Source organism: Pholis gunnellus (assembly GCF_910591455.1).
Source record: "Pholis gunnellus genome assembly, chromosome: 9".
Taxonomy (NCBI): Eukaryota; Metazoa; Chordata; class Actinopteri; order Perciformes; family Pholidae; genus Pholis; species Pholis gunnellus.
This window is the reverse complement of record NC_136535.1, coordinates 13,689,057-13,711,696: the sequence shown is the minus strand read 5'-3', so window position 1 is coordinate 13,711,696 and position 22,640 is coordinate 13,689,057. Positions and strand designations below refer to the sequence as shown.

At 45.5% G+C, this 22,640-nt stretch overlaps 1 protein-coding gene across 3 annotated transcripts in view; it reads left to right on the top strand.

Annotated features, from left to right (window-relative positions):
• cux1b (cut-like homeobox 1b) overlaps positions 1–22,640 on the top strand; it is a 55,000-nt gene that overhangs the window by 15,970 nt on the left and 16,390 nt on the right. For all 3 annotated transcript variants that reach the window (XM_079166280.1, XM_079166279.1, XM_079166278.1), the window contains exons 2-9: positions 1,203–1,313; positions 5,243–5,290; positions 9,204–9,282; positions 11,842–11,979; positions 13,906–14,029; positions 16,595–16,671; positions 17,093–17,159; positions 21,570–21,618. In XM_079166280.1, the coding sequence (XP_079022406.1) occupies positions 1,203–1,313; positions 5,243–5,290; positions 9,204–9,282; positions 11,842–11,979; positions 13,906–14,029; positions 16,595–16,671; positions 17,093–17,159; positions 21,570–21,618 (693 nt within the window). The remainder of the gene's footprint in view (positions 1–1,202; positions 1,314–5,242; positions 5,291–9,203; positions 9,283–11,841; positions 11,980–13,905; positions 14,030–16,594; positions 16,672–17,092; positions 17,160–21,569; positions 21,619–22,640) is intronic.

Sequence of the window (22,640 nt, the reverse complement as noted above, 5' to 3'; positions counted from 1 at the left end):
GGACAGTCGACCAACATTTGTTCTATTTCTCTATGGTTTGTGGATAAAACGAGATCAAGGCCGGTCAGGGAATTAATTTTAATGCTGATGGTGGGGGGGGGGGGGGAGAAATCTCCTAATTAGTACTTGATCACACGATTTCTTTAGAGGGTTGTGTTTTCTTGTGTGTGTGTGTGTGTGTTTGGGAGGGGCGTGGGCGATGAGGGGAGGTGGGCATGTGTGCGTGAGTGTGTTTTGGGACCTTGTCAGCAGACTGAGCCACAAGGGCCCCTGTGGTAATGTGTGTATTAAATGATTAGTGTGTTAGTTAGCATAACGGCCCTTCAGCAGCGTTTAATCACTCTCAGGGGTGGGCGGCCTCACAGGGGGTGGATGGGAGGGGGCAGGAGGGGAAAAAAAAAGGGGGAGGCGGACTAAAGGGAGAAGAGAGATTTAAACGGAGGAGAAGGTACTGCTGGTTGAATGAGCGAGTGCACGATCTGTAGAGAGTACGGAAAAATAACGGTGGTGGGGGGGGGGGGGAGAAGGAGTGAGCGCGACAGGAGGCAAGAATCCAACAGAAACATAATCCAGCAACTCTCACACACTCAGCAGAGAGAGATACAATCTTTACAAGGCCTGAACGTCTTGTTAATGTCAGCACTTGGCCCATCATCTGGAACAAGTCCCATAAATGGCTATTAATAACAATGCAAAATGGATGTGGATCAAGGCGGATCCTGCCTCAGTCTTGACAACACTGCTGTTGCTGATAATTGTGCTGTTGTTATTTTGGGGGGGTGGGGGGTGGGGGGGGGGGGGGGTGTCTGGTGCAGACAGTCGATAATTGTTTTGCACTGTGTACAGAGTAGTAGTGGTCTATTGCTACAGTAGCTGTCATACCCGACACAGTGGCAGCTGATTGACTGACAGGCGGAATGAAAAAGAAAAAAAATCCTGCTTGCGCCGTTAGAGGATCGAACCATCGGTGTAGACGGGTTTTCTTTGGCGGGACATTGTTGTTGTGGTTCTGCTCTCTGCTGAGGCAGGACGGGTAGCCTACAGCAACGCCAGATGAGTCAAGGACTCCGCTGTGTCGTCAGAAAACAGCTCCTGTCTTTGTGTTTCGAATTATAACAATGATGCTGATAATAATAAGTATGACAAACTGTGTCGCTCTCTTCTTAGGCGACTAAAACATTTGTGTGTTTTTGTGTTTGCAGAAAGAACTAGACGCCACAGCCACACAGCTTGCCAACAGACAGGACGAGAGCGAACAGTCCAGGAAGAAACTAATCGACCTGAGCCGCGAGTTCAAGAAGAGCACACCAGAGGTGAGAAAATCAGATATTCACAGACACGCACCAACACACACAGCCACGCATACATATATCCCCGCTTTGACAATCATGGTTTGCCTCGGTGTTTCTCTCTGTGTCTCTTCTCCTCTTCATAAATGTTGCCGTGATTATTTACTGAGAAAGCAGGGGAGGAGTAGACGGCGCAGTAGATGCGGGCTTGGCTCCCAAAAATAGTCTCTCCATTAGTTTCCCTGAAATCCTAAAGAGACAAAACAGAAAACCCCTCAGGAGTTTGTATTATCTGACCTAGTTTTTTTTATGCGTGCAGAAAGTGTGGTCCGTGTGTGTGTGTGTGTGTGTGTATATGTGTGTGTGTATGTATGTGTGTGTGTGTATGTGTGTGTGTCTGAGAGAGAGATGGAGAGAGAGAGAGGGAGGCAGAGCAGGAGGGAGAGAAAGAAAGAGAGTGTGACAACACTACTAAGTGGGATCAGGAGGGAATTCTGTCCTGTTCCTGTGTTCCCATCGCTCCTCCTGGGAATATTTGTTTCATCTCTGTTACCAAGGCAACACATTTTTAAACCACACAGCGAAAACAAAGTATTGTTGTGTTATTATTGGTAATGTCACCATGGTGAATTATTGATGGTGGTATGAATTATGCATGAATGGAGTAGACTGGATAGAAAATTGTCAACTCTCGGTGGAGTTGACGGTCGGCCTGTTATAGTTGCCACAGGAGGAGGAGTGTAGCCCACCCAGTGTAGAGGAAGTGCTACCTGCGTATGCTAATTTCCCTTTACCCTACACGTTCATCTGTAATCTCATTTTCAAGCATACCCACTTAGCTAGCAAGCACACAGGAGGCAGGACAGACAGACACGCACACACAAAGAAAACATCCAGGGAAGCAGAGGCGCGCACACACACAGAGGCAGATAGCCTAGATCACAGAACAGGACCCACACATTCATCAGCGTAACAAGGCTGTGATTTAGGAAGGCTCCTCTGGCGTCTGTGTGGCCCCTGGCATCTCCCTGGTATGTGGAGGAGGAATCCGAGCCAGGCCAGACGAGCGACAGGATTCATTACAGGGCTGTAACAGCTCAATAGGAATGGACACTAAAACACCCGACGTTCTGGAGGTGTGTGAGCGTCAAGGCTGCCTACCAAACAGGCTAGTTCATAACACGTGAAGGCCTGCGCTTTGATTAAAAAAAAAAGAAAAAGAAAAAGAAGGTGCCCCGATGGTCTCGTGTGCATTGGCGGAGCTGTGTTGTCTGTCTCTCGGGTTTGCTGTGTGGTCGAGCGGCCTATAGAGCGGGCTGTCAGCTCTCTGTGGTCTGCACCAGTCAGCGGAGATCACAGTCACATCAGATCAGACTGCATTAGGCTGAGCGGGAGTCCGTCTCTGATCCATTATTCAACAACCAGGAGACCGGCCCACGTTGACTGTGTCTAGTCTGTACTCGGCGTGAACTGCACTCATGGTCTGCATAATAACACACGCACACACACACACACGCACACACACACACACACGCACACACACGCACACACGCACACACACGCAGGCAGGCTTTTGTAGCTTTTTTGAAAGTAGTGCAAAGAAATGCAGCGTGAAAACAAAGTTTCCATAATTCATTAGTACCGACACACTGTTGAAATTTTTTTGAAGACTGCATCTCACTGTGCTTCCTAAGTTGCCTGAATTATTCATCCGGTTCTTAATTTCCTTTTAGTTAGTCGAGTCCTTCTCTACCACTCTTGTTATAAAGGCAAGGGTGGGAATGGTTGTAAAATGTCCCAAAGATTGCTAGCCAGAGGCAGCGGTAGTAAAACAACTTTGTGTGTGCTTGTGTGTGTGTGTGCACGCATGCACACACGCACGTTTGTGTTTAGCTGCAGGGCAGACAGACAGCGAATGGGAGTTCCATACTCCCTGGAGGATTCCTCGGGCTGGCCTGTCTGCTGTCTGCCGGCAGCTCACACACCAGCCATCCATCTCCTGCTGCCTGGCCCCCTCCACTACACACACCACACACACACACACACACAGACGCATACACACACACAGATTGACTATGGTGTCTGTGTGCATTGTTATGTTATATGGTCATAAATCTTTGGAAGTGGAGAGGGCAGGGGGGGAGCACAGGAGAGTGGACCAAAGGGGTTCAGAGCTCGGGTGTTCAGCAAAAGCAGTGGCTCACCTCTGCGTGTTATTTGAATGTATTTGTTTTAGTGGGTTCAGCGTGTGCTTTTGGTAGATTGTGTGTGTGTGTGTGTGTGTGTGTCTCTGCACAAGCTTGTCAAACTGAAGTCACAACTCAAAAAAATGGCAGGAAGTAGAGGATAAACGTCTAAACTATAATACCGTGGGGAGTTTTAAATAAGTTTGGCTACAAATTCAATCCGATTCATGCAGCAACGTCAAACTATTATGGTGGTGTTGAGGCAGCTCGTCATGCAGACGCAGTCTCAACAAAAGTTGAACGTCATGATTTGTGCAAAGGTAGTAATTATTGCAGGGCTGCTAGACTAGACGGCATTACATTATACAGAGGTTTCTTTTTTTGGATCATAAATATTAACATTAGTTTAATGCCACCGGGATGATATCACACTGTACGTGTAAAATAGTGAAATGACAAAGGTCTTCTATGTTTATTCACACCAATATATAAACATTTTGCTTTGCTCTGTCAATACAATGGAACCTAAACTGAAGCAGATTAAGATATAAAATAGAATTATTTCTGTCAATCCAAACAGGAATGAGTGCAGATAATCTAAAAAGTAACTTAAAGGAAACTCAGGAAATTCAGAAATGGAAAATTAGGATTTAATCTAATGCAAATAAAAAAACAGACGCCACTCTGGCATTTTTGTGTGGGTGTTTTTGGTCGTGTGTGAGTGTGTGAGAGGGGGAGAGAGTCTGATAAGGGAGGGGGGTGCAGGGGGCGGAGCTGGGGGTGGGGTGGAGGTCATTATCCCCAGCAGGGGAATATTGAATTGGCCCAGACAAACAGCCACAGCGACCCCTGATGAGGTAACAATGGGGCGGGGTCAGCGAGGTCATGGCCTGTCCTCAGCTCCAGACAAGCGGCCTGTCTGGACCAACCTGGGATTAGGCCGGCCCCCAGACACTGGTCCCAGGTCAGTTTGGGATGCATGCTCCCCGCAGCATCGGTTAGGCTTTTAGACGGAATTCTCTAAAAGGCGCAAGAGTCTCCCGAGCACACATCTGTCGGTGCCCTACTTCACATCTTCATTAGGCAGTTTTGGGAGTATATATGCGTGAGTGTCCACAAACTGTGCAAATCAAATGTTCCTGTACAGAATGTCCTATTCTGCCACGCTTTTTACCGTACGCTCCAGTTCAGTTAGTCAGGATGTAGGCTCAGCTAACAGCATGGTGATTTGCATGTTCCCCTGATACATACTCGACTGGCTATCTAATCTGGAACCGCTGACTCGTACCGTAAAGTCATGCAATGGGACTTGCGGGATAAAAAACATTTGCTTTGTTGTAAAAAAAAAAACTTGGTGCATGGAGACGATTTGCATTGGCTGCAGTCTTACTCTGCGGCTCATTCATTCTCTTGTCTCACACACGCACTAGTGGTGCCTCTGGGTGGCCCAGGTGGTGCTGCACCTGTTCTTATAAGAAACCCAAAGCACCTCGGGGAACGAACCCGGCCTGCTCCCTCGCCTCGTGTTCATCACTCGCTCACGCATCACTCAGTATTCATCGTCAACGGCGAGAATGGCCGCCACTTGTTTTCAATGAGTGACTTATTCGATCACAACGTGGTCTGCTGGTGTAAAACTCTGCTTGTCGGTTTGCTCGTATAAAAGGTTTTCACATCTTCTGAAAATCGCTATTAACTGTTATTTTAGGATTTAAACTGACTGATTGTTGATTATCTGACTAACATCTTCTTCTCTTTGTCTTTCAGGATTTCCGGAAACAGGTTGCCCCTTTGCTCAAGAGCTTCCAAGGAGAGGTGAGTAATTGGGGAATTTATATTGACATAGCGATAGACACACAGCATTCAAAGCGTTTGATAAAGCCTGTTTGCTCCCTCTCTCAGTGCCCTTCTCTCCGCCTTCGTCTTTCCTCTTACATCGTCGTCTCTTCTCTCTCACTTCTGTCTCTCCTCTTCTTTCTCCGCCATCTCCTGTTCTTTCTCTTGCCACTATCTCATTTCCCCTCTTTCCTCTCCCTCTTTTCTTCGCTCGGCTCTGCTCTTGATTTTCTGTCCTATTCATGAAGTCCTGTAGCCCGAGGGTGTGTTTAAATTGCATCCTGCAAAAAAAAAAAAGGCACCACAAAACCCCGGCTCTAGCCAGTCACAACTCACCGAATGCTATTTCCTCAGACTTTGTTTGTCTGCATGATTCGGTGGGTTATTTGTTGATCTGGTGAATCATGAGCCCTTTTTTCTTTTTTTGCTCATTGTGGCTCATTTATTTACTTTCAATTGAATGTTGCGCCCTAGGTTTCTACTTACCTTGACCTATAAGAGGTGACTTTTGTGCGTGTGTGTGCGCTATATCATACTCCCACCGTTCCCCTCTATCTCCTCCTCCATCATTTTGGCCTATTTCCATCATGACTCCTCCTTTCTGGCAGCCATGCATTTCCAGTTCACTCCCATATGTGAAAGTCAGAGGGTAGGAGTGGAAGCGGCTGGTTTGCACTGGGGCGTTCTTTGGGGTTGGAGTGGGTGGACATTCAGCCCAACAGTGTCTCTTCCCAAGCACGCGCACACACACACGCACACAAACAAAATCATCTCAATAGACAGTGACAGTTCTGCTTTGCTCCTGGCCATAGAATATTACAGTTTAACACTGGGTTAGTTTCCATATTCTTGTGTTAGAGTGGTGACCACAGCCAGTGGTTATGTAAAAATGCTGTAATTTATAGTGGTCCCACCATGTTCTGCTGATGATCCGCAGTCTATTTAGAGAGTAGAAACGGCAGCAATATAATTGTGGCTTTGTCAGCTGTTTCCACCATCCTCGTGTTGACACACCTCGGCGGCGTGCACACCAGAACACGCTGAGGCACAGAGTGGGTGGTCGCGGAACTGAGAAAGACATTATCTTATGATTATTGAGATAATACTGTACACCCGCGCCAGTCTTAGAGCAGCCCATCAATCAGTCAACTATTTTGCGCGCTTGCATGCCACAACATGAGCAGCCCTGAGAATGTGTAATTTTAGCCCGGCTTTGTTTGCTTTCCCCTCAGTGCTTTGATCAAGGACAAGACAGCACCAGAAACCAGAGGGTCTTCCTGTCGAAGTCCCACAGTAACTCATCCTTAAGCATTTTACCCAGCTCGAATCTTTACTAAGTGAATGTAGAACCCGGACAGAACAATAAAAAGTTTTATCCCAGGAACTTGGAGGTCTTGATACTCTGTTTAATCTTTGTCATTGAAAGGTGGATGCCCTCAGGTCATAATTATTACCAATAACAGTACTGTTTCCACAAAGCCTCAGTTTGCTAAACGGGTTACGTGTGTGTGTACGCGCGTGTGTGTACGCGTGTTTGTGTGTGCATGTTGCATGCTCAGTGTTCCTTGTTGGTCCATCGATCAGATAAGCTTTTCCATTATCCAAGGCTTCAGTCTCTGCTTCCCATAGCTTCCCCTTATCAGACTCCACTGGGGCCCACACACAAACACACACACACATGCGCGCACACACACAGGTCAGCCTGATGCCCTTCACACACTGTGGGTTAGATAGGGGAGCGAGGCAGTGCTGAGTGATGGTGGTGGCACAAGGTGCTGACGTATGTACGTATGTGTTTGTGTGTGTGTGGATGTGTCAGGGATACCTTTTGCAATTGCAAGCACTTCTCATCGGTAACCTACTGATACTGGTGAGGTATCATTTGTGTCACTTCATTTGTTTTGCTTGTGTGTGTGTGTGTGTGTGTGTGTGTGTGTGTGTGTGTGTGTGTGTGTGTGTGTGTGTGTGTGTGTGTGTGTGTGTGTGTGTGTGTGTGTGTGTGTGTGTGTGTGTGTGTGGGATGGGGGCAGGGAAGCATGTACTAGCAGATGTCATTGGGATTGGTTGAAAGAGCTGCAGTTTGGTGCAGCAGGGTTGTATTTGCAAATCCTGGGTGGTCTTCTAATGGCTCTGGTCCTGCAGTTAACCTGCCTCTAACTGTAGGGTGTGTCCTACATTAAATGTCTATTTCCTGCCTCCCATGTTGGGCTATATAAAGCTGCTGTACCACTGACCTTGGCCCAGTCATCGTACAGTCACGCAGCCAGCTTCCTTCACTGCCATCGGCAGATCATTTTTATTTTTGCGTTGGCTTGTGAGCGTGTGTGTTTCTTCTTTATCGTGATATTGTTGCGCTGATCGCAAACTCTTATATACACGCGTGCACACTTGCACGCACATTCCGACGCTGATGAACAGGTCTGGTGTTGGTGTGTGAGAGGTATTAGTGCTCGGCATCAGTAATCTCCCATTAGCGGCCTTGCATTTGAGGATCCTGATCGCTCAATGTCACACAGCACATGAAGAGGGCAAAGTACATGATGCAGCATGATGTGAGAATGAGATATAGTAGTGGGGTTGTGTGTGTGTGTGTGTGTGTGTGTGTGTGAGTGAGAGAGAGGGAGAGAGACAGGAGGCCCTGCACATGCCAGATAGACATTAGTGTGTGACAGAGAAACATGTGAGGAAGACTGACACTGAAAAAGATTGAGGGAAAGAAAGAAATGAGTCAGAGAACATGGAAGTGACAAGGGGGAGAATTCAAGAGAGAGACAGAGAGAGACTGAGAGAAAGACATGGAGAAATATAGGGGGGGAAGAGGGGGGGGCTGCTGGCACCAGCCTACTCAGGGCCAGATGTTTTGCGGCTAAAAAACTAGAGATGAATCAAAGCCATGTGAAGAGATTTATTAGGTTCCCATAGGAGCCCAGGCAGTATTACATGTAGGCCGCTCTGTTTACAGTGGCAAGAACCCCTAAACCACCCATCAACTACACTACTGGCTTGGCTGGGAATGTGAAGACTTTATATTTGGACTTATACAGGCTTTTGTCTTTTATTCCTTTTCTCTCAGTGAATGTGCTGGAGGAGTTGGAAGAGAAACGCAAGGCTGTTTAGTCTGAGTGCGTGAGCCAGAGTAGTCTGCTGTAGCGCTGCCCAGTACAGTAGCACCCTCTGAATGTCTTTATTTGGCATCTGTTTCCCTCGATTTAGACTTGATTTCAGATGCATTTCGCCTACTCTGTCTGCTTCTCGTATTGAAGTGTGACACAGAGACCGTAGTAGAGCTCGCTGCCTAATATTTTAGAATGGACAACAGTATAAAAGTCCCCCCTCACCCCAGTATGATATTTTGAATTCATCTCTTATGGATCCAATCTAATGCTGTCCATTTCAATAATATCGGTGATGGAACGCATGCCGTGCCCTCTTGTGTTAATGGCTGCAGCAGTAATGGATCCACACTGTATTGCTGCTAAGAGCTGACTGAATAATCTGCCCCTGCTGTGGCTGGAAAGACTGAGCCAGCTGTTTAATGATGTCAGCGTGCTTGAGGGGAAACGAACACACACACACACACACCGATGGACGGACAGACTTAGGCACGCACACACACTCTAGGACAGACGGACTTGGACGCGCACGCAGCAAACGAAACGCATCCGTCATCGGCCGAACAGCTGAACTGACTTCACGGGAAGGAAATGCAAACGCAGCCACCGTCAAGACAACCACGATCGCATGCAGCATAGTGAGGAAAGACAGCTATGTGGACACCTCTTACTGTGAAATGAATGGGCCTGCCTTTGGAGTGTATTGATGTAACAGTCCAGTTGTGAGGAGGTGTGACTGACAATTAACCGTTCTTTTTCTCTCCTCTCTCTCCTCGCAGATCGATGCCTTGAGTAAGAGAAGTAAAGAAGCAGAGGCCGCCTTCTTGAACGTGTACAAGAAAATAATCGATGTCCCAGGTAAGACTACGTCTCGTGTGTGTGTGTGTGTGTGTGTGTGTGTGTGTGTTGTCTAAGAAAAGTGATCAGGAGACCCCCCCCCCCATCCATGTAGACAGCACCAACAGGGGAAGAGAAAAAGCACGACACCGTCCCTCTAGTGCTTCTTCACTGTGCATCCAGGCGTGTGCGACACCTTAATATGTCCCCACAAGCTCTCATCCCCACCGGTGAAGCCTTTAGAGGGTCTCAACAGAAGGTGCGTCCTGATACGGATGACAAGCGCGCCCCACGATTGGCTGCTGCGAAGTGCGCACATGAGCAGTCACGTTCAGCTCGCCGAGGCCGAGGAGGGACACGCGGCGCAGAGTGTTAGAGAACACACACACACACACACAGCCACGGAGCTACCGGTTGGAGATTTCCAGCTGTATGGGGGCCCTGGAGGGGCCGCGTAAGTAGGAACGAGAGAGGAGTCGAGTTCATCTATAGCGTAAGGAGGTCATCATATTCCCACATGGATAGACCTACAGTAATATCTTTGGATTGTACTGCTCCCAATAAGTCAGCGCCAGCTCTGACGGGGCTATTCTTAACTTGCAGCGAGACAATGATGTAATGCCTGATGCACACACACACACACACACACACACACTCACGCACACAGACACAGACCAGCCTGACTAATGCTGCAGTCTTGAAAGAGGAAACAGTGTGTTTTTGTTCTGTCTTCTATCAGCTGAAGGCCTGGTTAGTCAGCCCAGTGTGCTCTGCTTTAGATTAAAGGTGTCTGGCGAGAGCGCTCAGCACCAGTGGCCCACAAGTCAAACTGCTTTTAACAGGCTGTACAGTTGATTTTGGAGAGGGAGGAGGGGGGGGGCGAAGGACGAAGGTTTGATAAGAGGGAGAGAGAAAGTTGATTTTCAAGGGCGCCGCGGCAGATAGGAGTCCAAATTCAGGGCATACAGTTAAGTTCCTTAGTGTTTGTTTGTACTTGTGTGTGTTTTCATGAGCCTATGAAGTAGTGTGTGTGTGTCTGTGTGTCTGTGTGAGAGACAAGATGTCTGTGTGTGTGCGCATGTGTGTCAGAGCTTAGCCCTGCATGGTGTGTCACCTTGACAGCACAAAATCAGCATGAAATTCCCCAATCGTTCTCTGCTGATCTCTCATTAGCATAGTTAAGATATCTAACTGCGTCAGACATGAGACGCACACACAGACACACACACAGACACAGCCCTTACCCCCAGCTGTAAGCTGTCAGTTCCTGTTATCTGTACAACACACACACATAAACACACACAAACATGCAAACTGCTCTTTTAGCTGGCATGCTGATGAGCGTCGCCTGCGTCTCTTGGCTGCCTGTCACCAGTCTGCCACCCATGAGCACCAATCAGATGTGATTGGCCTGACTGACAGGGCTCTCTTCATCACACTGACAGTTAACCCTGCTGTGTGTTCACAGAGATGTTGGTGAAATGCCTCCAGAAAGTTGTCTTTCTTCCTTCTGTCTCTTGTTTCGTTTAATCTCTTATTTACCTTGCCTATTTCACGGCTCCACTTTGTCCATCTGTCTGCTCCCATGTTTCTCTTTTTGTTTTTTTTTTCTTCATGCTTTCAAGCTGCATCATAGTGAACACTTTAACTGATCATAGCCCCAGTAATCTTTGTTGTTAATGCGAGTTATCCTGTTCTATTACTGGGTCAGCAGTTGACTCATTCCCCCCCCCCCCCCCCCATACAAAACCAAAGTTTATCTCACACAACGACAATAGTCTCTGTTGATACAAAGGCTGATAGTGTATCATTCAATAACCTTTATGGATAAACACGACGTGCGACACTAACTATGACCTTTGTGTGTTAACTGTTGCAGCCGGATCTCTGCTCTTTTCTTCTCCTTCTAATCAGTGAAGTGCGTTAACATGTATTTGCAGCGGTCCTATACTGAATTTATTAGGTCAATATCGATGTTTGAGATTAATTAAATTCCAATAACAATATATTGATCAATATTTAAATTTGGCAGTTAGAGTTTCAGGATAAAGACATATCCGGGATAGGATATTTACAGTCGAACAATAAACATCATTTATACGTATTAACCTGGAATAAAACGCATATATTGAACTTTAAATGGTTGAGAAAAATTAAATCCAAAGATACCAAAAAAAATGCATCTTTGCATTTACTGCACTGTAGTTTCTTTTTGCACATCTGTTGAAATACACGCAGATATTTTAATAAACTGATAATCCAGTATCAAGTGATAGTATTAGTTCTAAAATGACTCAACGCACTGTGTCAAAATATTGCTATTAATTGTGATATTTCTTCGGTCCTTGCTGGAACCAGTAATCCTCCACAGGGAGATCAAAGGTCAGGGTCTGCTCCAGAACAGTTCTCCTGGAGCTGCGAGAGATTCATTGCCTTGCTCAAGGACACTTCACCGGGGCAAATGCCCGCTCTCACAGGGCCTTGAATGTAGTTATTCCTAGCTCACTACCCCACCTTGCCGCCCTTGATTGTGTAATCTGCTTTGCAGCGTGTTAACGTGGTGCGTTTTGTCTCTGCCAGATCCCGTACCTGTGTTGGAGCTGGCTCAGCAGCTGCAGCTGAAGCTCCAGAGGATGCACGACATTGAGACAGAGAACACCAAACTTCGCGAGACACTGGAGGACTACAACAAAGAGTTTGCAGATGTCAAAAACCAAGGTTAGAGACGGGATACATGCAGGCCACACGATTTGGGATTTTTCCTGACTTTGAGAGGGGCATGGATGTAGGGCGCACAATTAATCATAGATGAGCACATGACTAACTTTCATATATACCTATGATTAGTATTTCTGTAGTTTGGCTGTGTTATTCTCTGGTCTATTACATCTCCGTTACTGCCATGACCAATTACAACCATTGAATGTGCAGAGTGAACCCAAAACAAAAGTAGGCTTCACCACTGAGAATGAGAAGACATCACACGCGTATTGGTGTTTGAATGGCGACCTTAACATCTGGTCAAGGGACTGCAGACTTTTGGCTGACACCGGCACATTTACAGTGGTGTTGATCGATGTGCATTGTCCTTTTTAAAAATAGATAAAAAAAGAAAAATGTATCGACCTGGTCTGAAGGTGAAAAGACTGGATCTGACATGAACTTATGATCCCGGTCTGTCAATCACAAAATACAACACAAGGCAAGATGATGAACCTTTCGGTTTGACTTCAACAAAAGTAGTAATAATAAAATAATACATATTTTTAAGACGTTCTAACTGCTGCTGGTCTGAGAAATTCCACACCGTCAGAAGTAAAAATGTGTAAATTTGTGCCGAATTGCAGCAAAACAATTTTTGTCACCATTGTCGGCATGTGGACAAACTTTTAAGAGCAGATATAAGGTCAAAGAAACATGCCGGTATTTAGAGGCCCTTTTTTCAAAGGAAGAGGCCACATTTGAACATATTTAATGCCTTATAAATCTTTCACAAACACAAAAAAATGTACAAGGTTTTACATTTTCAAATAGGGTTTCAGGGAAGAAAAAAAACACGAGGCACAGTTTCATGAATAAAAAACGACAGGCTACCTCAGGGTAAAGAAAGATGGAAAACCTGACGGAGGCAGGGAGATGAGCGAGAAGCGGCAATAAAAGTGGTGTAATTTCAGTCGAGGAGGAGCGAGTGAGTGAGCGAGTGAGTGAGTGAGTGAGTGAGTGAGCGAGCGAGCGAGCGAGCAGGGAATGTTTTGGAATCCCCCTTTTCGTCAGTGAGAGTTAATTGGAACAGCTCGATAGCGGCAGGGTTCCATTCTGCCATTGATTTTCCTGTTCCCTCATCCTTTATCCCTCCTTCCCGCCTCAATAGATGGGGGATATTTAAACCCCAAAACACACTGTGGAACTCCCACTCCTGTTAAACGCACACGCGGACTTGCCCACACACACACACACATACACACACACACACATACAAAAGAGTGCAGGGGCCATTGATCCCCGCAACCTAAATGTTTAAAGTTCAGTTAAGCAGTTAAGGGGTAAGAGGGCTCTGAGGGGACTCTCCTCTATTGATTATGTGTCAGAGCAGCGAGACTGGAGTTTAAATCACACGCACACGCACACAGAGTGCTAAGAGCCCTCAGTCAAAGGCAGCAAGCAGCAATGCTCTTTATCATTGTCTCACTCACTTATATCTTTCTCAGAGAAACACACTCACACGCACACACACACACGGAGGCCTATTTATTACCCCAGTTATGTGTTAGATTTATTTCAGGCGGCCCCCATACACAGCTCAGCCGTCTGCAGGTTATGGGGTTTCAGCACTAATGCAGTCCTAATGAAGACAGCATATCTACTGTTAGAGACCGGTGAATATTCTATACCAGTCATGGATGTGAAGATTAGCCATAGGGGCCATAGGGGCCACGGCCCTCGTCTGTGCCGACAGAGGAAGAATGTGGGGTATGAAGCGCGGTTCCTTAAGCAAAGGTCAAAAGGATTATCGTCATCACCGCCGTTTATCACGCATAGGAAACCACTGTAGTCTGTTAGTCCATATGGTTTGCAAATTGCCCATATTTGACCTGTTCCTTCCTCTTCTCTCAACGCCTGACTTTCTGCTCTTGCCTCCTCCAGAGGTGACCATCAAGGCCTTGAAGGAAAAGATCCGAGAGTACGAGCAGTCTCTGAAGAATCAAGCTGAGAACCTGGCCCAAGAGAAGCAGCTCCAGCTACACAACGACTATGCAGAGAAGGAGAGGTACAACTTTCTGTGTGTGTGTGTGTGTGTGTGTGTGTGTGTGTGTGTGTGTGTGTGTCTGTGTGTGTGTGTGTGTGTGTGTGTGTGTGTGTGTATATGTGTGTGTGTGCTACAGCAGAGGTGTTTCAAGCCATAACATTTAGCCATTTCAAACCTTTGGGTCATTGTGCCCTCAGACTGAACTGCTATGATCCTAATCTTTGAATGATAGATTTAAGATGTCTGCCTCTATTCAGCACAGCTATTCACGACTTAATTATATCTCCTGAGCTAATAGTTCTTGTTGTTTTTTTTTCCTCAGTTATCAGTTCAATCAACGAACTGCTGCTTATTGCTTCCCCGGCATTGCCTTTCCTTTAACAGGAGAACGCAGGACTGGAAAATATATAAAAGACAAAGCCAGCATTTTTGTCATGTGGGTGCTTGCCTTTCTTGTCTTGATGGGAATCAACACCCCAGACTCCTATTTTCTGTCCTTACCACAATATCTTTCAGCGTTTTTTGTTCAGAATAATTGCCACCACAGACGTCTACTGTGTCTGAAAATATACGACGACTAAATGAAACCCAGAAAATTACTATATAACGTCAAAAATGATGCTTCAATGCCACTTAATTTTGATACAAAGTAATTCATTTTGATTTAATAGGTTACTTCCTTTCCAAACCTATTTTCAAAGCATTTTGATGTGTGTGTGGTTTTCAGATACACAGGAAGCCTGTGGCAGTAATAAATGAGCTCAAAATTGCTGCCAGATATTTAAGGAACATACAAAAACCAATGCTGACTACTGAATTGATGTATTAACTCTTGCAAAGACTAGAATGAGTCACTCTGATACTGTCCTCTCCCAGGATAGAGCCCGTTCAACACAAAGATGCAGGCAGCTATCCTGTTGTTTCATTTAAAAACATCTGATACGATGCCACTTTAAATGATGAATCCATCTGAGGTTCAGTTTTTTGAATTGATCAGCCCACCTTAAACGGGAGTTCTCTTGGATAACTATGTGCTCCTATTTTAAATTAATGGGATAAATAAACTTGTGAAAGAGAAATGATGAGTTCACACAAACAGCTAGTGCAGCCTCGGTGCTTAAAGAGACGGCACATTTTCACTGAGGGTGAGCAGACGTTAAAAACTGTTTCTTAAATACCAAAACCTTTGAAACCAATAGAAAAGTCAATACAGTCATTCATAGACAAGCAGGTTAATGTGCAGTTATTAGTGTTTAACCACCCTCCACCATGCAGAAATTATAATGATATATTAACAGCTGTTACAGCAGTATTACTACGAAACAACATGGTAGGCTGCACACGTTCTTTTAAAGAACATTAAAAAAGCAAAGTGGAAGATATTCTCCTGTTTTTTTATTTATTTCTTTACACATGAATTGACTTGAGGATTTAGCAGTATTTCTGATACTGTCTGTTTGCAATCCATTTTCATCAACTGTATAAGACCTTATGTTATCCAAAGGTCTTATATCATTGTCACAGTTTTTCTCCAGAATAATTCTCAGCAGTTTAGATTACTTACTTTCAGTTGCATCATATTCTCCTTTTTAAAGTACGAAGCGCTGCCAACAAATGCTACTGATTTGTTCTTTCACACTCCGTACATTCATTCATACCCTTAAGAAGAAAGTCTCTCGCCCACTTGAAGCTGATTCATCAGATCCCTGTTTATTAAATGTCCATTACAGAGCTCATATTTCCCCTCGTGTCAATCATCTTGTTTGCCGCGAAGCCGCGTTAAAGCTCATCGCCTCTTTCAGACGTACAGCAGAAGATCAATTGTCCGACTGTATTTCCTTTACGTCAGTGTTTTATAGGCCCCTTCCTGTCTGCAGAGGGCTGACTTCCTGTGTCTGAGAGCGGCTGCAAATGGATGGCACCTCTGATGCATTTTATCCTGCGAGGAAGGAGGGAGAGAAGAGGGAGAGAGATGAAAGGATGAAGTAGAGGGCAGAAAAATAGAGATGACAGGAGAGACAGATTGGCGGAGAAGGGGGGCATCAAAGAGTGCCATAAAGACCGTCTTTGTGCTAGATTATTGATGTTTTTACACGCAGTGGCAATTTCTCAGCAGAGCCCAACTTTTTAAATGCTAAGAATGAATCTATTTTATCCTTGTGGTTTCTGACGCCACCTCTCCCCCTCTCTTACTCAACTCTCTCTCTCTCTCTCTCTCTCTCTCTCTCTCTCTCTCTCTCTCTCTCTCTCTCTCTCTCTCTCTCTCTCTCTCTCTCTCTGTCTCTCTCTGTCTCTCTGTCTCTCTCTCTCTCTCTGTCTCTCTCTGTCTCTCTGTCTCTCTCTCCCCACCCCCCACCCCCCTCCCGGGTGCAGTGTGCCCCAGTGGCCAGACATTCCTGCCTAATAGGGCTGCTTAATGAGGAGTGGGTTGTGTCGGGAGGATTTTAGTGGGGAAAACACTTCAGAAATGGTGGGAAAATAGAGAATAGTTGAAGTTGCAACAAAGTGTGAGCCCAAGATTTACTGACTCAGTGTCTCTATCTGACTTTCTGCTTTCTTTTTCTTCCCTTCTGTCTGCCTCTTTAGGAAACTCCAGGAGAGCCAGGACTCCATGTCCTCAAGGCTGGAAGAGGCCGAACACAAGGCCCAGTCCCTACAGACAGGTACCAGTCTGCTCAGTCTTCACAGACCCGTGTACAGTTTCAGCCAGCCCAGATAAAATGGCTACCGCAGTGCTGGCTTTAAATCCTCCTTAAAAAGTTACATCCCCAGTGAAGTTTAACACTTAATCTGCTTCATCTGGACTGGGTGGGTGTGGTTTTATCAGATTGACAGTGGCCTAGCAACATAAGAAAATAACTCCTCCACTGTCGCTTCAGACCAGTGAGAAAATAACCGGCAGCACCACAGATACAGAAATCTCCCACGGGAAATAACCACACAGTTTTTCTTTGTGTGTAAAAATCGAAGTAGGAAGCTGTTTAAGAAATATGTTTTCAGTGCCTTCAGTATTGTTCATACTTGGATATAAGCTCTTCATTTGAAAGCTAACTTCACAATTGACTCTTTTATTGTGTTTTACAGCACTTGAAACAACTCAGGCCGAACTCTTTGATTTGAAGACCAAGTATGACGAGGAATCTACAGCAAAGTATGTGTCTTGGTGATCTGTTTGTGTGTGTGTGTGTGTGTGTGTGTGTGTGTGTGTGTGTGTGTGTGTGTGTGTGTGTGTGTGTGTGCGTGTGTGTGTGTGTGTGTGTGTGTTTGTGGGTGACTTCTCCGCCCTCTGGCTCCTCCATAGTCTGTTCCTGACATAATCATCCTGTTTAGTGAATCTCCTTGCCTGGAAACTCCCTCCCCCCCCCTTCTCTCCCAAACAGCTGGATTGTCTCCTGCAACGCTCAGCGGCCTTTATATCCCAGCATTACCCACGCACTGTAAATACTGACGGGGATTGTAATGCATTGTGCAGCCACGGCAAGCACCAAAATAGAGATTTTTATTATTTTTTTAAAGCGCTCTCTGATTCATCAGGGGTAGTGACGGAGAAGAGAGGCTGACGAAGGGTCACTGAGATCTCTGAGTAAAAGCCACACGGGCTTCTAAAAGGACCTGTTAGATAAGGTGGCTTCAATTACTTGAGCTGTGGGTATCTATCATTATCGATCTTATAGCAGTGGCGAGGATGAGAACAGAAGCTTTTCCATGTCAGCACTCCTCACTGTAAAGTGGCACTTTATGACATTCCCACTCTGTGTTCCCTCAGGGGTTAGTACGAGAACGCAAACCAGCATTCACAAAGTTTCAAATTGTAAGAAGAGCAACAAAGCCTTTTCATGGTGTTTGATCGCACTTTCCTTGAAACATTAACGCTTTCTTTAAATCCAGGGCAGTTTATAAAATAGTCAAGGGCGTCCTGCGTGCGCTCTGCACACAAAGTACGGCAGAGAATCAACTTTGCTTTTAAGGTTCCCCCCCCTCACCCCGTTTGCCATGCCCCGAACTCACAGTGTCTCTCCATTAACAGAGTTGTTAAATTGATTGGCTGTTAAAAACAGATCGATCCCCCTGCTTCTCTTCCTCACAATACCCCCCCCCTTTCTACCTCCCTCTCTCCCACACTTTGACTTCTATCTCCTGCATTGTGTGTTTGTGTTTGTGAGTGTGAGAGGAAAGGTGGCGGAGATATTTCATGCAGTATTATGACACTAATCAATAGGTCTCAATAGAGTCTATCAGAATCCCCCCCCCCCCCCCCCCCCCATGACCAAACTGCATCGCTCCTCTGCATTCTCTCAATTCTTTACACTTCCCTTTTTTCTGTCCTTGTCTGTTCCTTTTATGTCAGAAGAAAACACATTTTGAAAAGACACGTATAGTCGGCCCCATTTGCTTACAGAAGCTAATAAACACATGCCGGCCCACGTCCACACAAACACACATACACACACACTCACTCACTCACTCGTGAGCCTGAGGCAGTCAGGGTCCTTGACTATGTGGCGTGCTGTGATCTGAAATTTTAATGCAACGCTTTAAAGCACACACAAACCCTCTCTAACCCTGCACCCTCCCAGTCCTTGGAGTCCTTCCCCCGTTTACTGCTTGGCTGAGCAAATCGCCAGTGTTTGGCTGAACACAACTTTTAACCCTGTGACTGCATATATTTTGGCCCTGCAAAACCCAAACGCCATACATATCATGCACTTTTTCCACACAGACACACACACACACACACACTTGCTCTAAACTTTCCACTAAGGAGGACATTGCGTGACAAATCCCCCATCCTCTTGCTGCATTCGGGTAATCTGCCTTTTAAGATACACAACACACACACGCAAGGACATACACACACTCCCTGAGAATTTGGTCGATGTTGCGGTGCCCGGAGTGTGTGAGCTCCAGCAGGAGGCGGGCCTGCAGATGTAGCGTAGCCCCCTGTCTGTGTTGGCGCTGTGAGGGTCTGGCTGGCTGCGTTTTACCCGTTTAGTCCCTGTTAAAGATTAATGATATATTGATCCCCAGCCCCACAGGATGCTGTGTGTGTGTGTGTGTGTGTGCTCCTCTGTATGTCTGTGTGTGGCTTTATCTGCGTATAAAGGCTTGATACCGTTTTGGGAAAACCGTTTAATTGCTGATAATTAGGAAAGAAAAGCCTATTGACTGTTGCCTGTGTCCATCTCAAGCACCCACACAAACACAAAATGGCGCACGACGTACACGCATACACACAGACACACACACTCTCGCAGCTAGCTTCTTTTTAAGCCGCCTTGAAATCCCCAAGGTAACACGCTGTGAAAACGCAATGTGGAGAAAGCCGAGGAAAGAAAAGGAATGGAGTGATGAAAGCTAGAGGGCAAAAAGCGAGTCAGGGGCTGGAGGCTACGGCGAGGAAGAGGGGATAAGAGTGTGATAGAGGAGGGAAATGAAAATCTAAATCAGGAGAATATCCTGCTGGCACCCGAGGACAGAGGCCGAGGAGGAGAGGGCGAACGACGAGAGAGGGGAGGTGGAAGGGGAGAGAAAGAAGAAAAAAAAGATGAAAGATAGAAAAAGTGGAGGGCAATGGGAAAGGAACGGGTTGAGGGGAAAAAGGATAGAGTCAGGCAGAGGGTGGAAAAGAAAAGGAGCGCTTGAGTGAGGAGCAAGAGAGAGAAGATGATAAGAGATGAAAAGGCCTGTCTGAGATGGAGGAAGTACAGTAGGGGCTTAGAGGCTTGTTTCAGAAGTCCTACAGTACTCACTGATGTCACTTGTGCACCCATTGGCTTTCACGGTACAAAAGAGAGAGTGTGTGTGTGTGTTGTTTGTGTGTGCAATTTTTCTAGTGCAGCTGTGCACGCACTCTATAGCTCCTCCCTGTGGCTGCTGTATGGAGCTTTGTAGGTATGTTTTTGGTGGCCTAAAATTAGGATTTACCATTGCGGAGGACCCTCCCTCTACTGTTCAGTGTTTGATGAATTAATTCCCCCGGGTGCATCGGCCGGCCGTGGACAGCTCTGCCCTGCCCAGCGACTGACTGACTGTATCAGGATATGCAGAAAATCCCTTCCCTGTGATCTGCTTTGGCCCTCAGCCTCTAGCTTTGCCTTTATAATTCCCAAATACAGCCAAATCCAAAGGTTATTTAAGAAGACTTTGTGCATCTGTACTTTGATTAAATGATCACATTTGGAGCAGGAGCGGTGGCGTATTTGGGTTGCATTACTGCCCATAAATGCTCTCCATTACAAGCTTTTCTGGCTTGTTGGCTCTCTGACCTTACATTTGTGTGTGCCGGAGTGCGAATGAGTGCGCACGTGGGTCCTGCACACTATAGCTTAAGACAGGATAAAAGCTATTGAGGTAGTGTACTATTATGTTGCTTAAATGCATACTAGATCCTTTTAACTGTTGGGGGAAAGAATAAAAGCGGAGAGTGAAAAGCTCTCCCACCCACATCTGATTCTTTTTTTGCTGCATTGCCTGTAGCACAATGTTGACCTAATATCAACTGTGTCTGTTTTGTTAAACACATTCAAATCAGTAGTGCTCAAGCCTATGGGACATAACACTGTTTCTCATACTGTGACACACAAATACAAAAGCTGCGTGGGTTATTGGGTTCACTATCAAAAGATCGCAGTGAAATCAAAGGGTCTTAATGGACTCGGCAGTGCACATATGTGCTCACATCGTTGCACGCAATGCTTGCCCATGTATTCTTATCAGCTAGTAATGTCTAAAATAAACATGCATATACATACAGTGTCGGCAACATGTCTTTTAGGCGTGCTCACAAATACACACAGACGACTCGTTAAGAGAGGGAAATCATATTCAAATAATTATTTAGGTTTATCACCTATAATTTCCCACAAAGTCTGACGGATATTTACACTCATTGTGTGTCTGTGTTCGGTGTGGTTTCGTCCTTGTCCTCAAAGTTCCCTCCGCATCTCTGTCCTTGTTTGCAGGAAAGTGACAGGTATTCACGTCGCTCGTGAAACGGTGTTATTAAGATATTTTCCCAAAGTTCATAAAAGATGTGGTATTACGGGGATGTATTCCTGCTGCCTGACCTCCAGCAAGTGAGAGGTGAACCATGGCCTCCATCCAGACCATTAGTCAGACACAATCACACAGCTTCATAGCAGATTAGTCTGCTGTATTAGGACTTAGAGCTCTATTAATGTAATCCCTCTGTTTTAGTGTGGCCTGGGTTTAGGGGCTTACATGTGCACACCCACACACAGACACGCACACATACACACACAACTAAATACATGTATGCATGCACACATACAAGCTGTTTGGGTTATGGAGTTCACAATCAATGGATTAAGGTGAAATTTAGACAGTAGCTTAATGGACACAGAACCGGCATGTTCTCTCCGAACAATCCCACACACACACACACACACACACACACGTGACGTGTGCAGAGTGTACTGTTCTTCCTGGGATTCGTCCATCCAGTTATCCATTCCTTTGTTTTCATCTGTGCGCTGTGTTTCTGTGAGTCTCTTGTAAGCACCGTCACATCCTCTGTAGTAACAGTTACTGTCCTTCTCAGGGCCGATGAGGTTGAGATGGTGATGACTGACCTGGAAAGAGCCAATCAGGTAACCCGCTCGACATTATCACTCAACGTATTTAACACGGCATTGTCCGAATTATCCATCACACCAGAGTTGTATTATTAAAATACAGAGAAAGCAACGGAGTCCTTAAACTGAGATAGTTAAAATACAAATATGGCCGACGGTAGGAGAAAAACGTACGGTATTCAAAGGATCCAGTCTAGTGATATTCTGTATTTTTCTTCCTGTCAACAAATGTCATGAAAAGACCAACAATGAATTTATTTTACTTGTAAGTATAGTCTGTGTTGACAAAGCGTGATGGCTTATTGTTCTGCGCCCTTGAGCTCCATTGTCGTCCAAAAACTGATAAAAACAAAGCTGTGAGCCACAGAGTTGCTCTGGGTGACATGTTGCATCACTATGTAGAATATAAGCTCTGTCGTAAAGTTTTACTTGATTCCATGAACACCATCCTGCTGCCGTAGATATTCACCAGAGCACCAAATGTGTATTCATCCGCGGCTGAAAATAGTCCCCAGTAAGAGCACTATTTACTCCTGTTTGAGTAGCCTTTGTTAAAAACTACAGTGCCCAGCTGTTTTAGGAGATATTTATCTTTTTTCTAAAAATGAAACTATATAACCATGACCCCGTTTTTTAAATAAAGATTTAAATCTTAAGGAACAATCGCGCTCGTAGCTTGAGGCGGGGAAAGTTTGAAAGTCTTGAGGGAAAACCAAAACCAGCAATGTGTTAGTTTTGGTCTTTTTGGGGATTTTGTTAAGAACACCATAAATATAGAACGTCACCAGCCTTATCCTTAAAATATAAATGTTATGTTCAGTAACCATGAAATGTGGCTTACATTAACACATAATGACTTTGCATATCACTGTGAGGGCAGCTGTTTGTTTTACATGATTATTACACACCTACTAAACCCATCCAGCTGAAATATGCCCCCTAGCGCGTCCTCTGCCCTTGTGTTGTAAATATTTTTTTGGGTATCTGTTAATGTCATTGTTGTTAACTTTCATTATTAGCCCAAGAGTATGATTTGT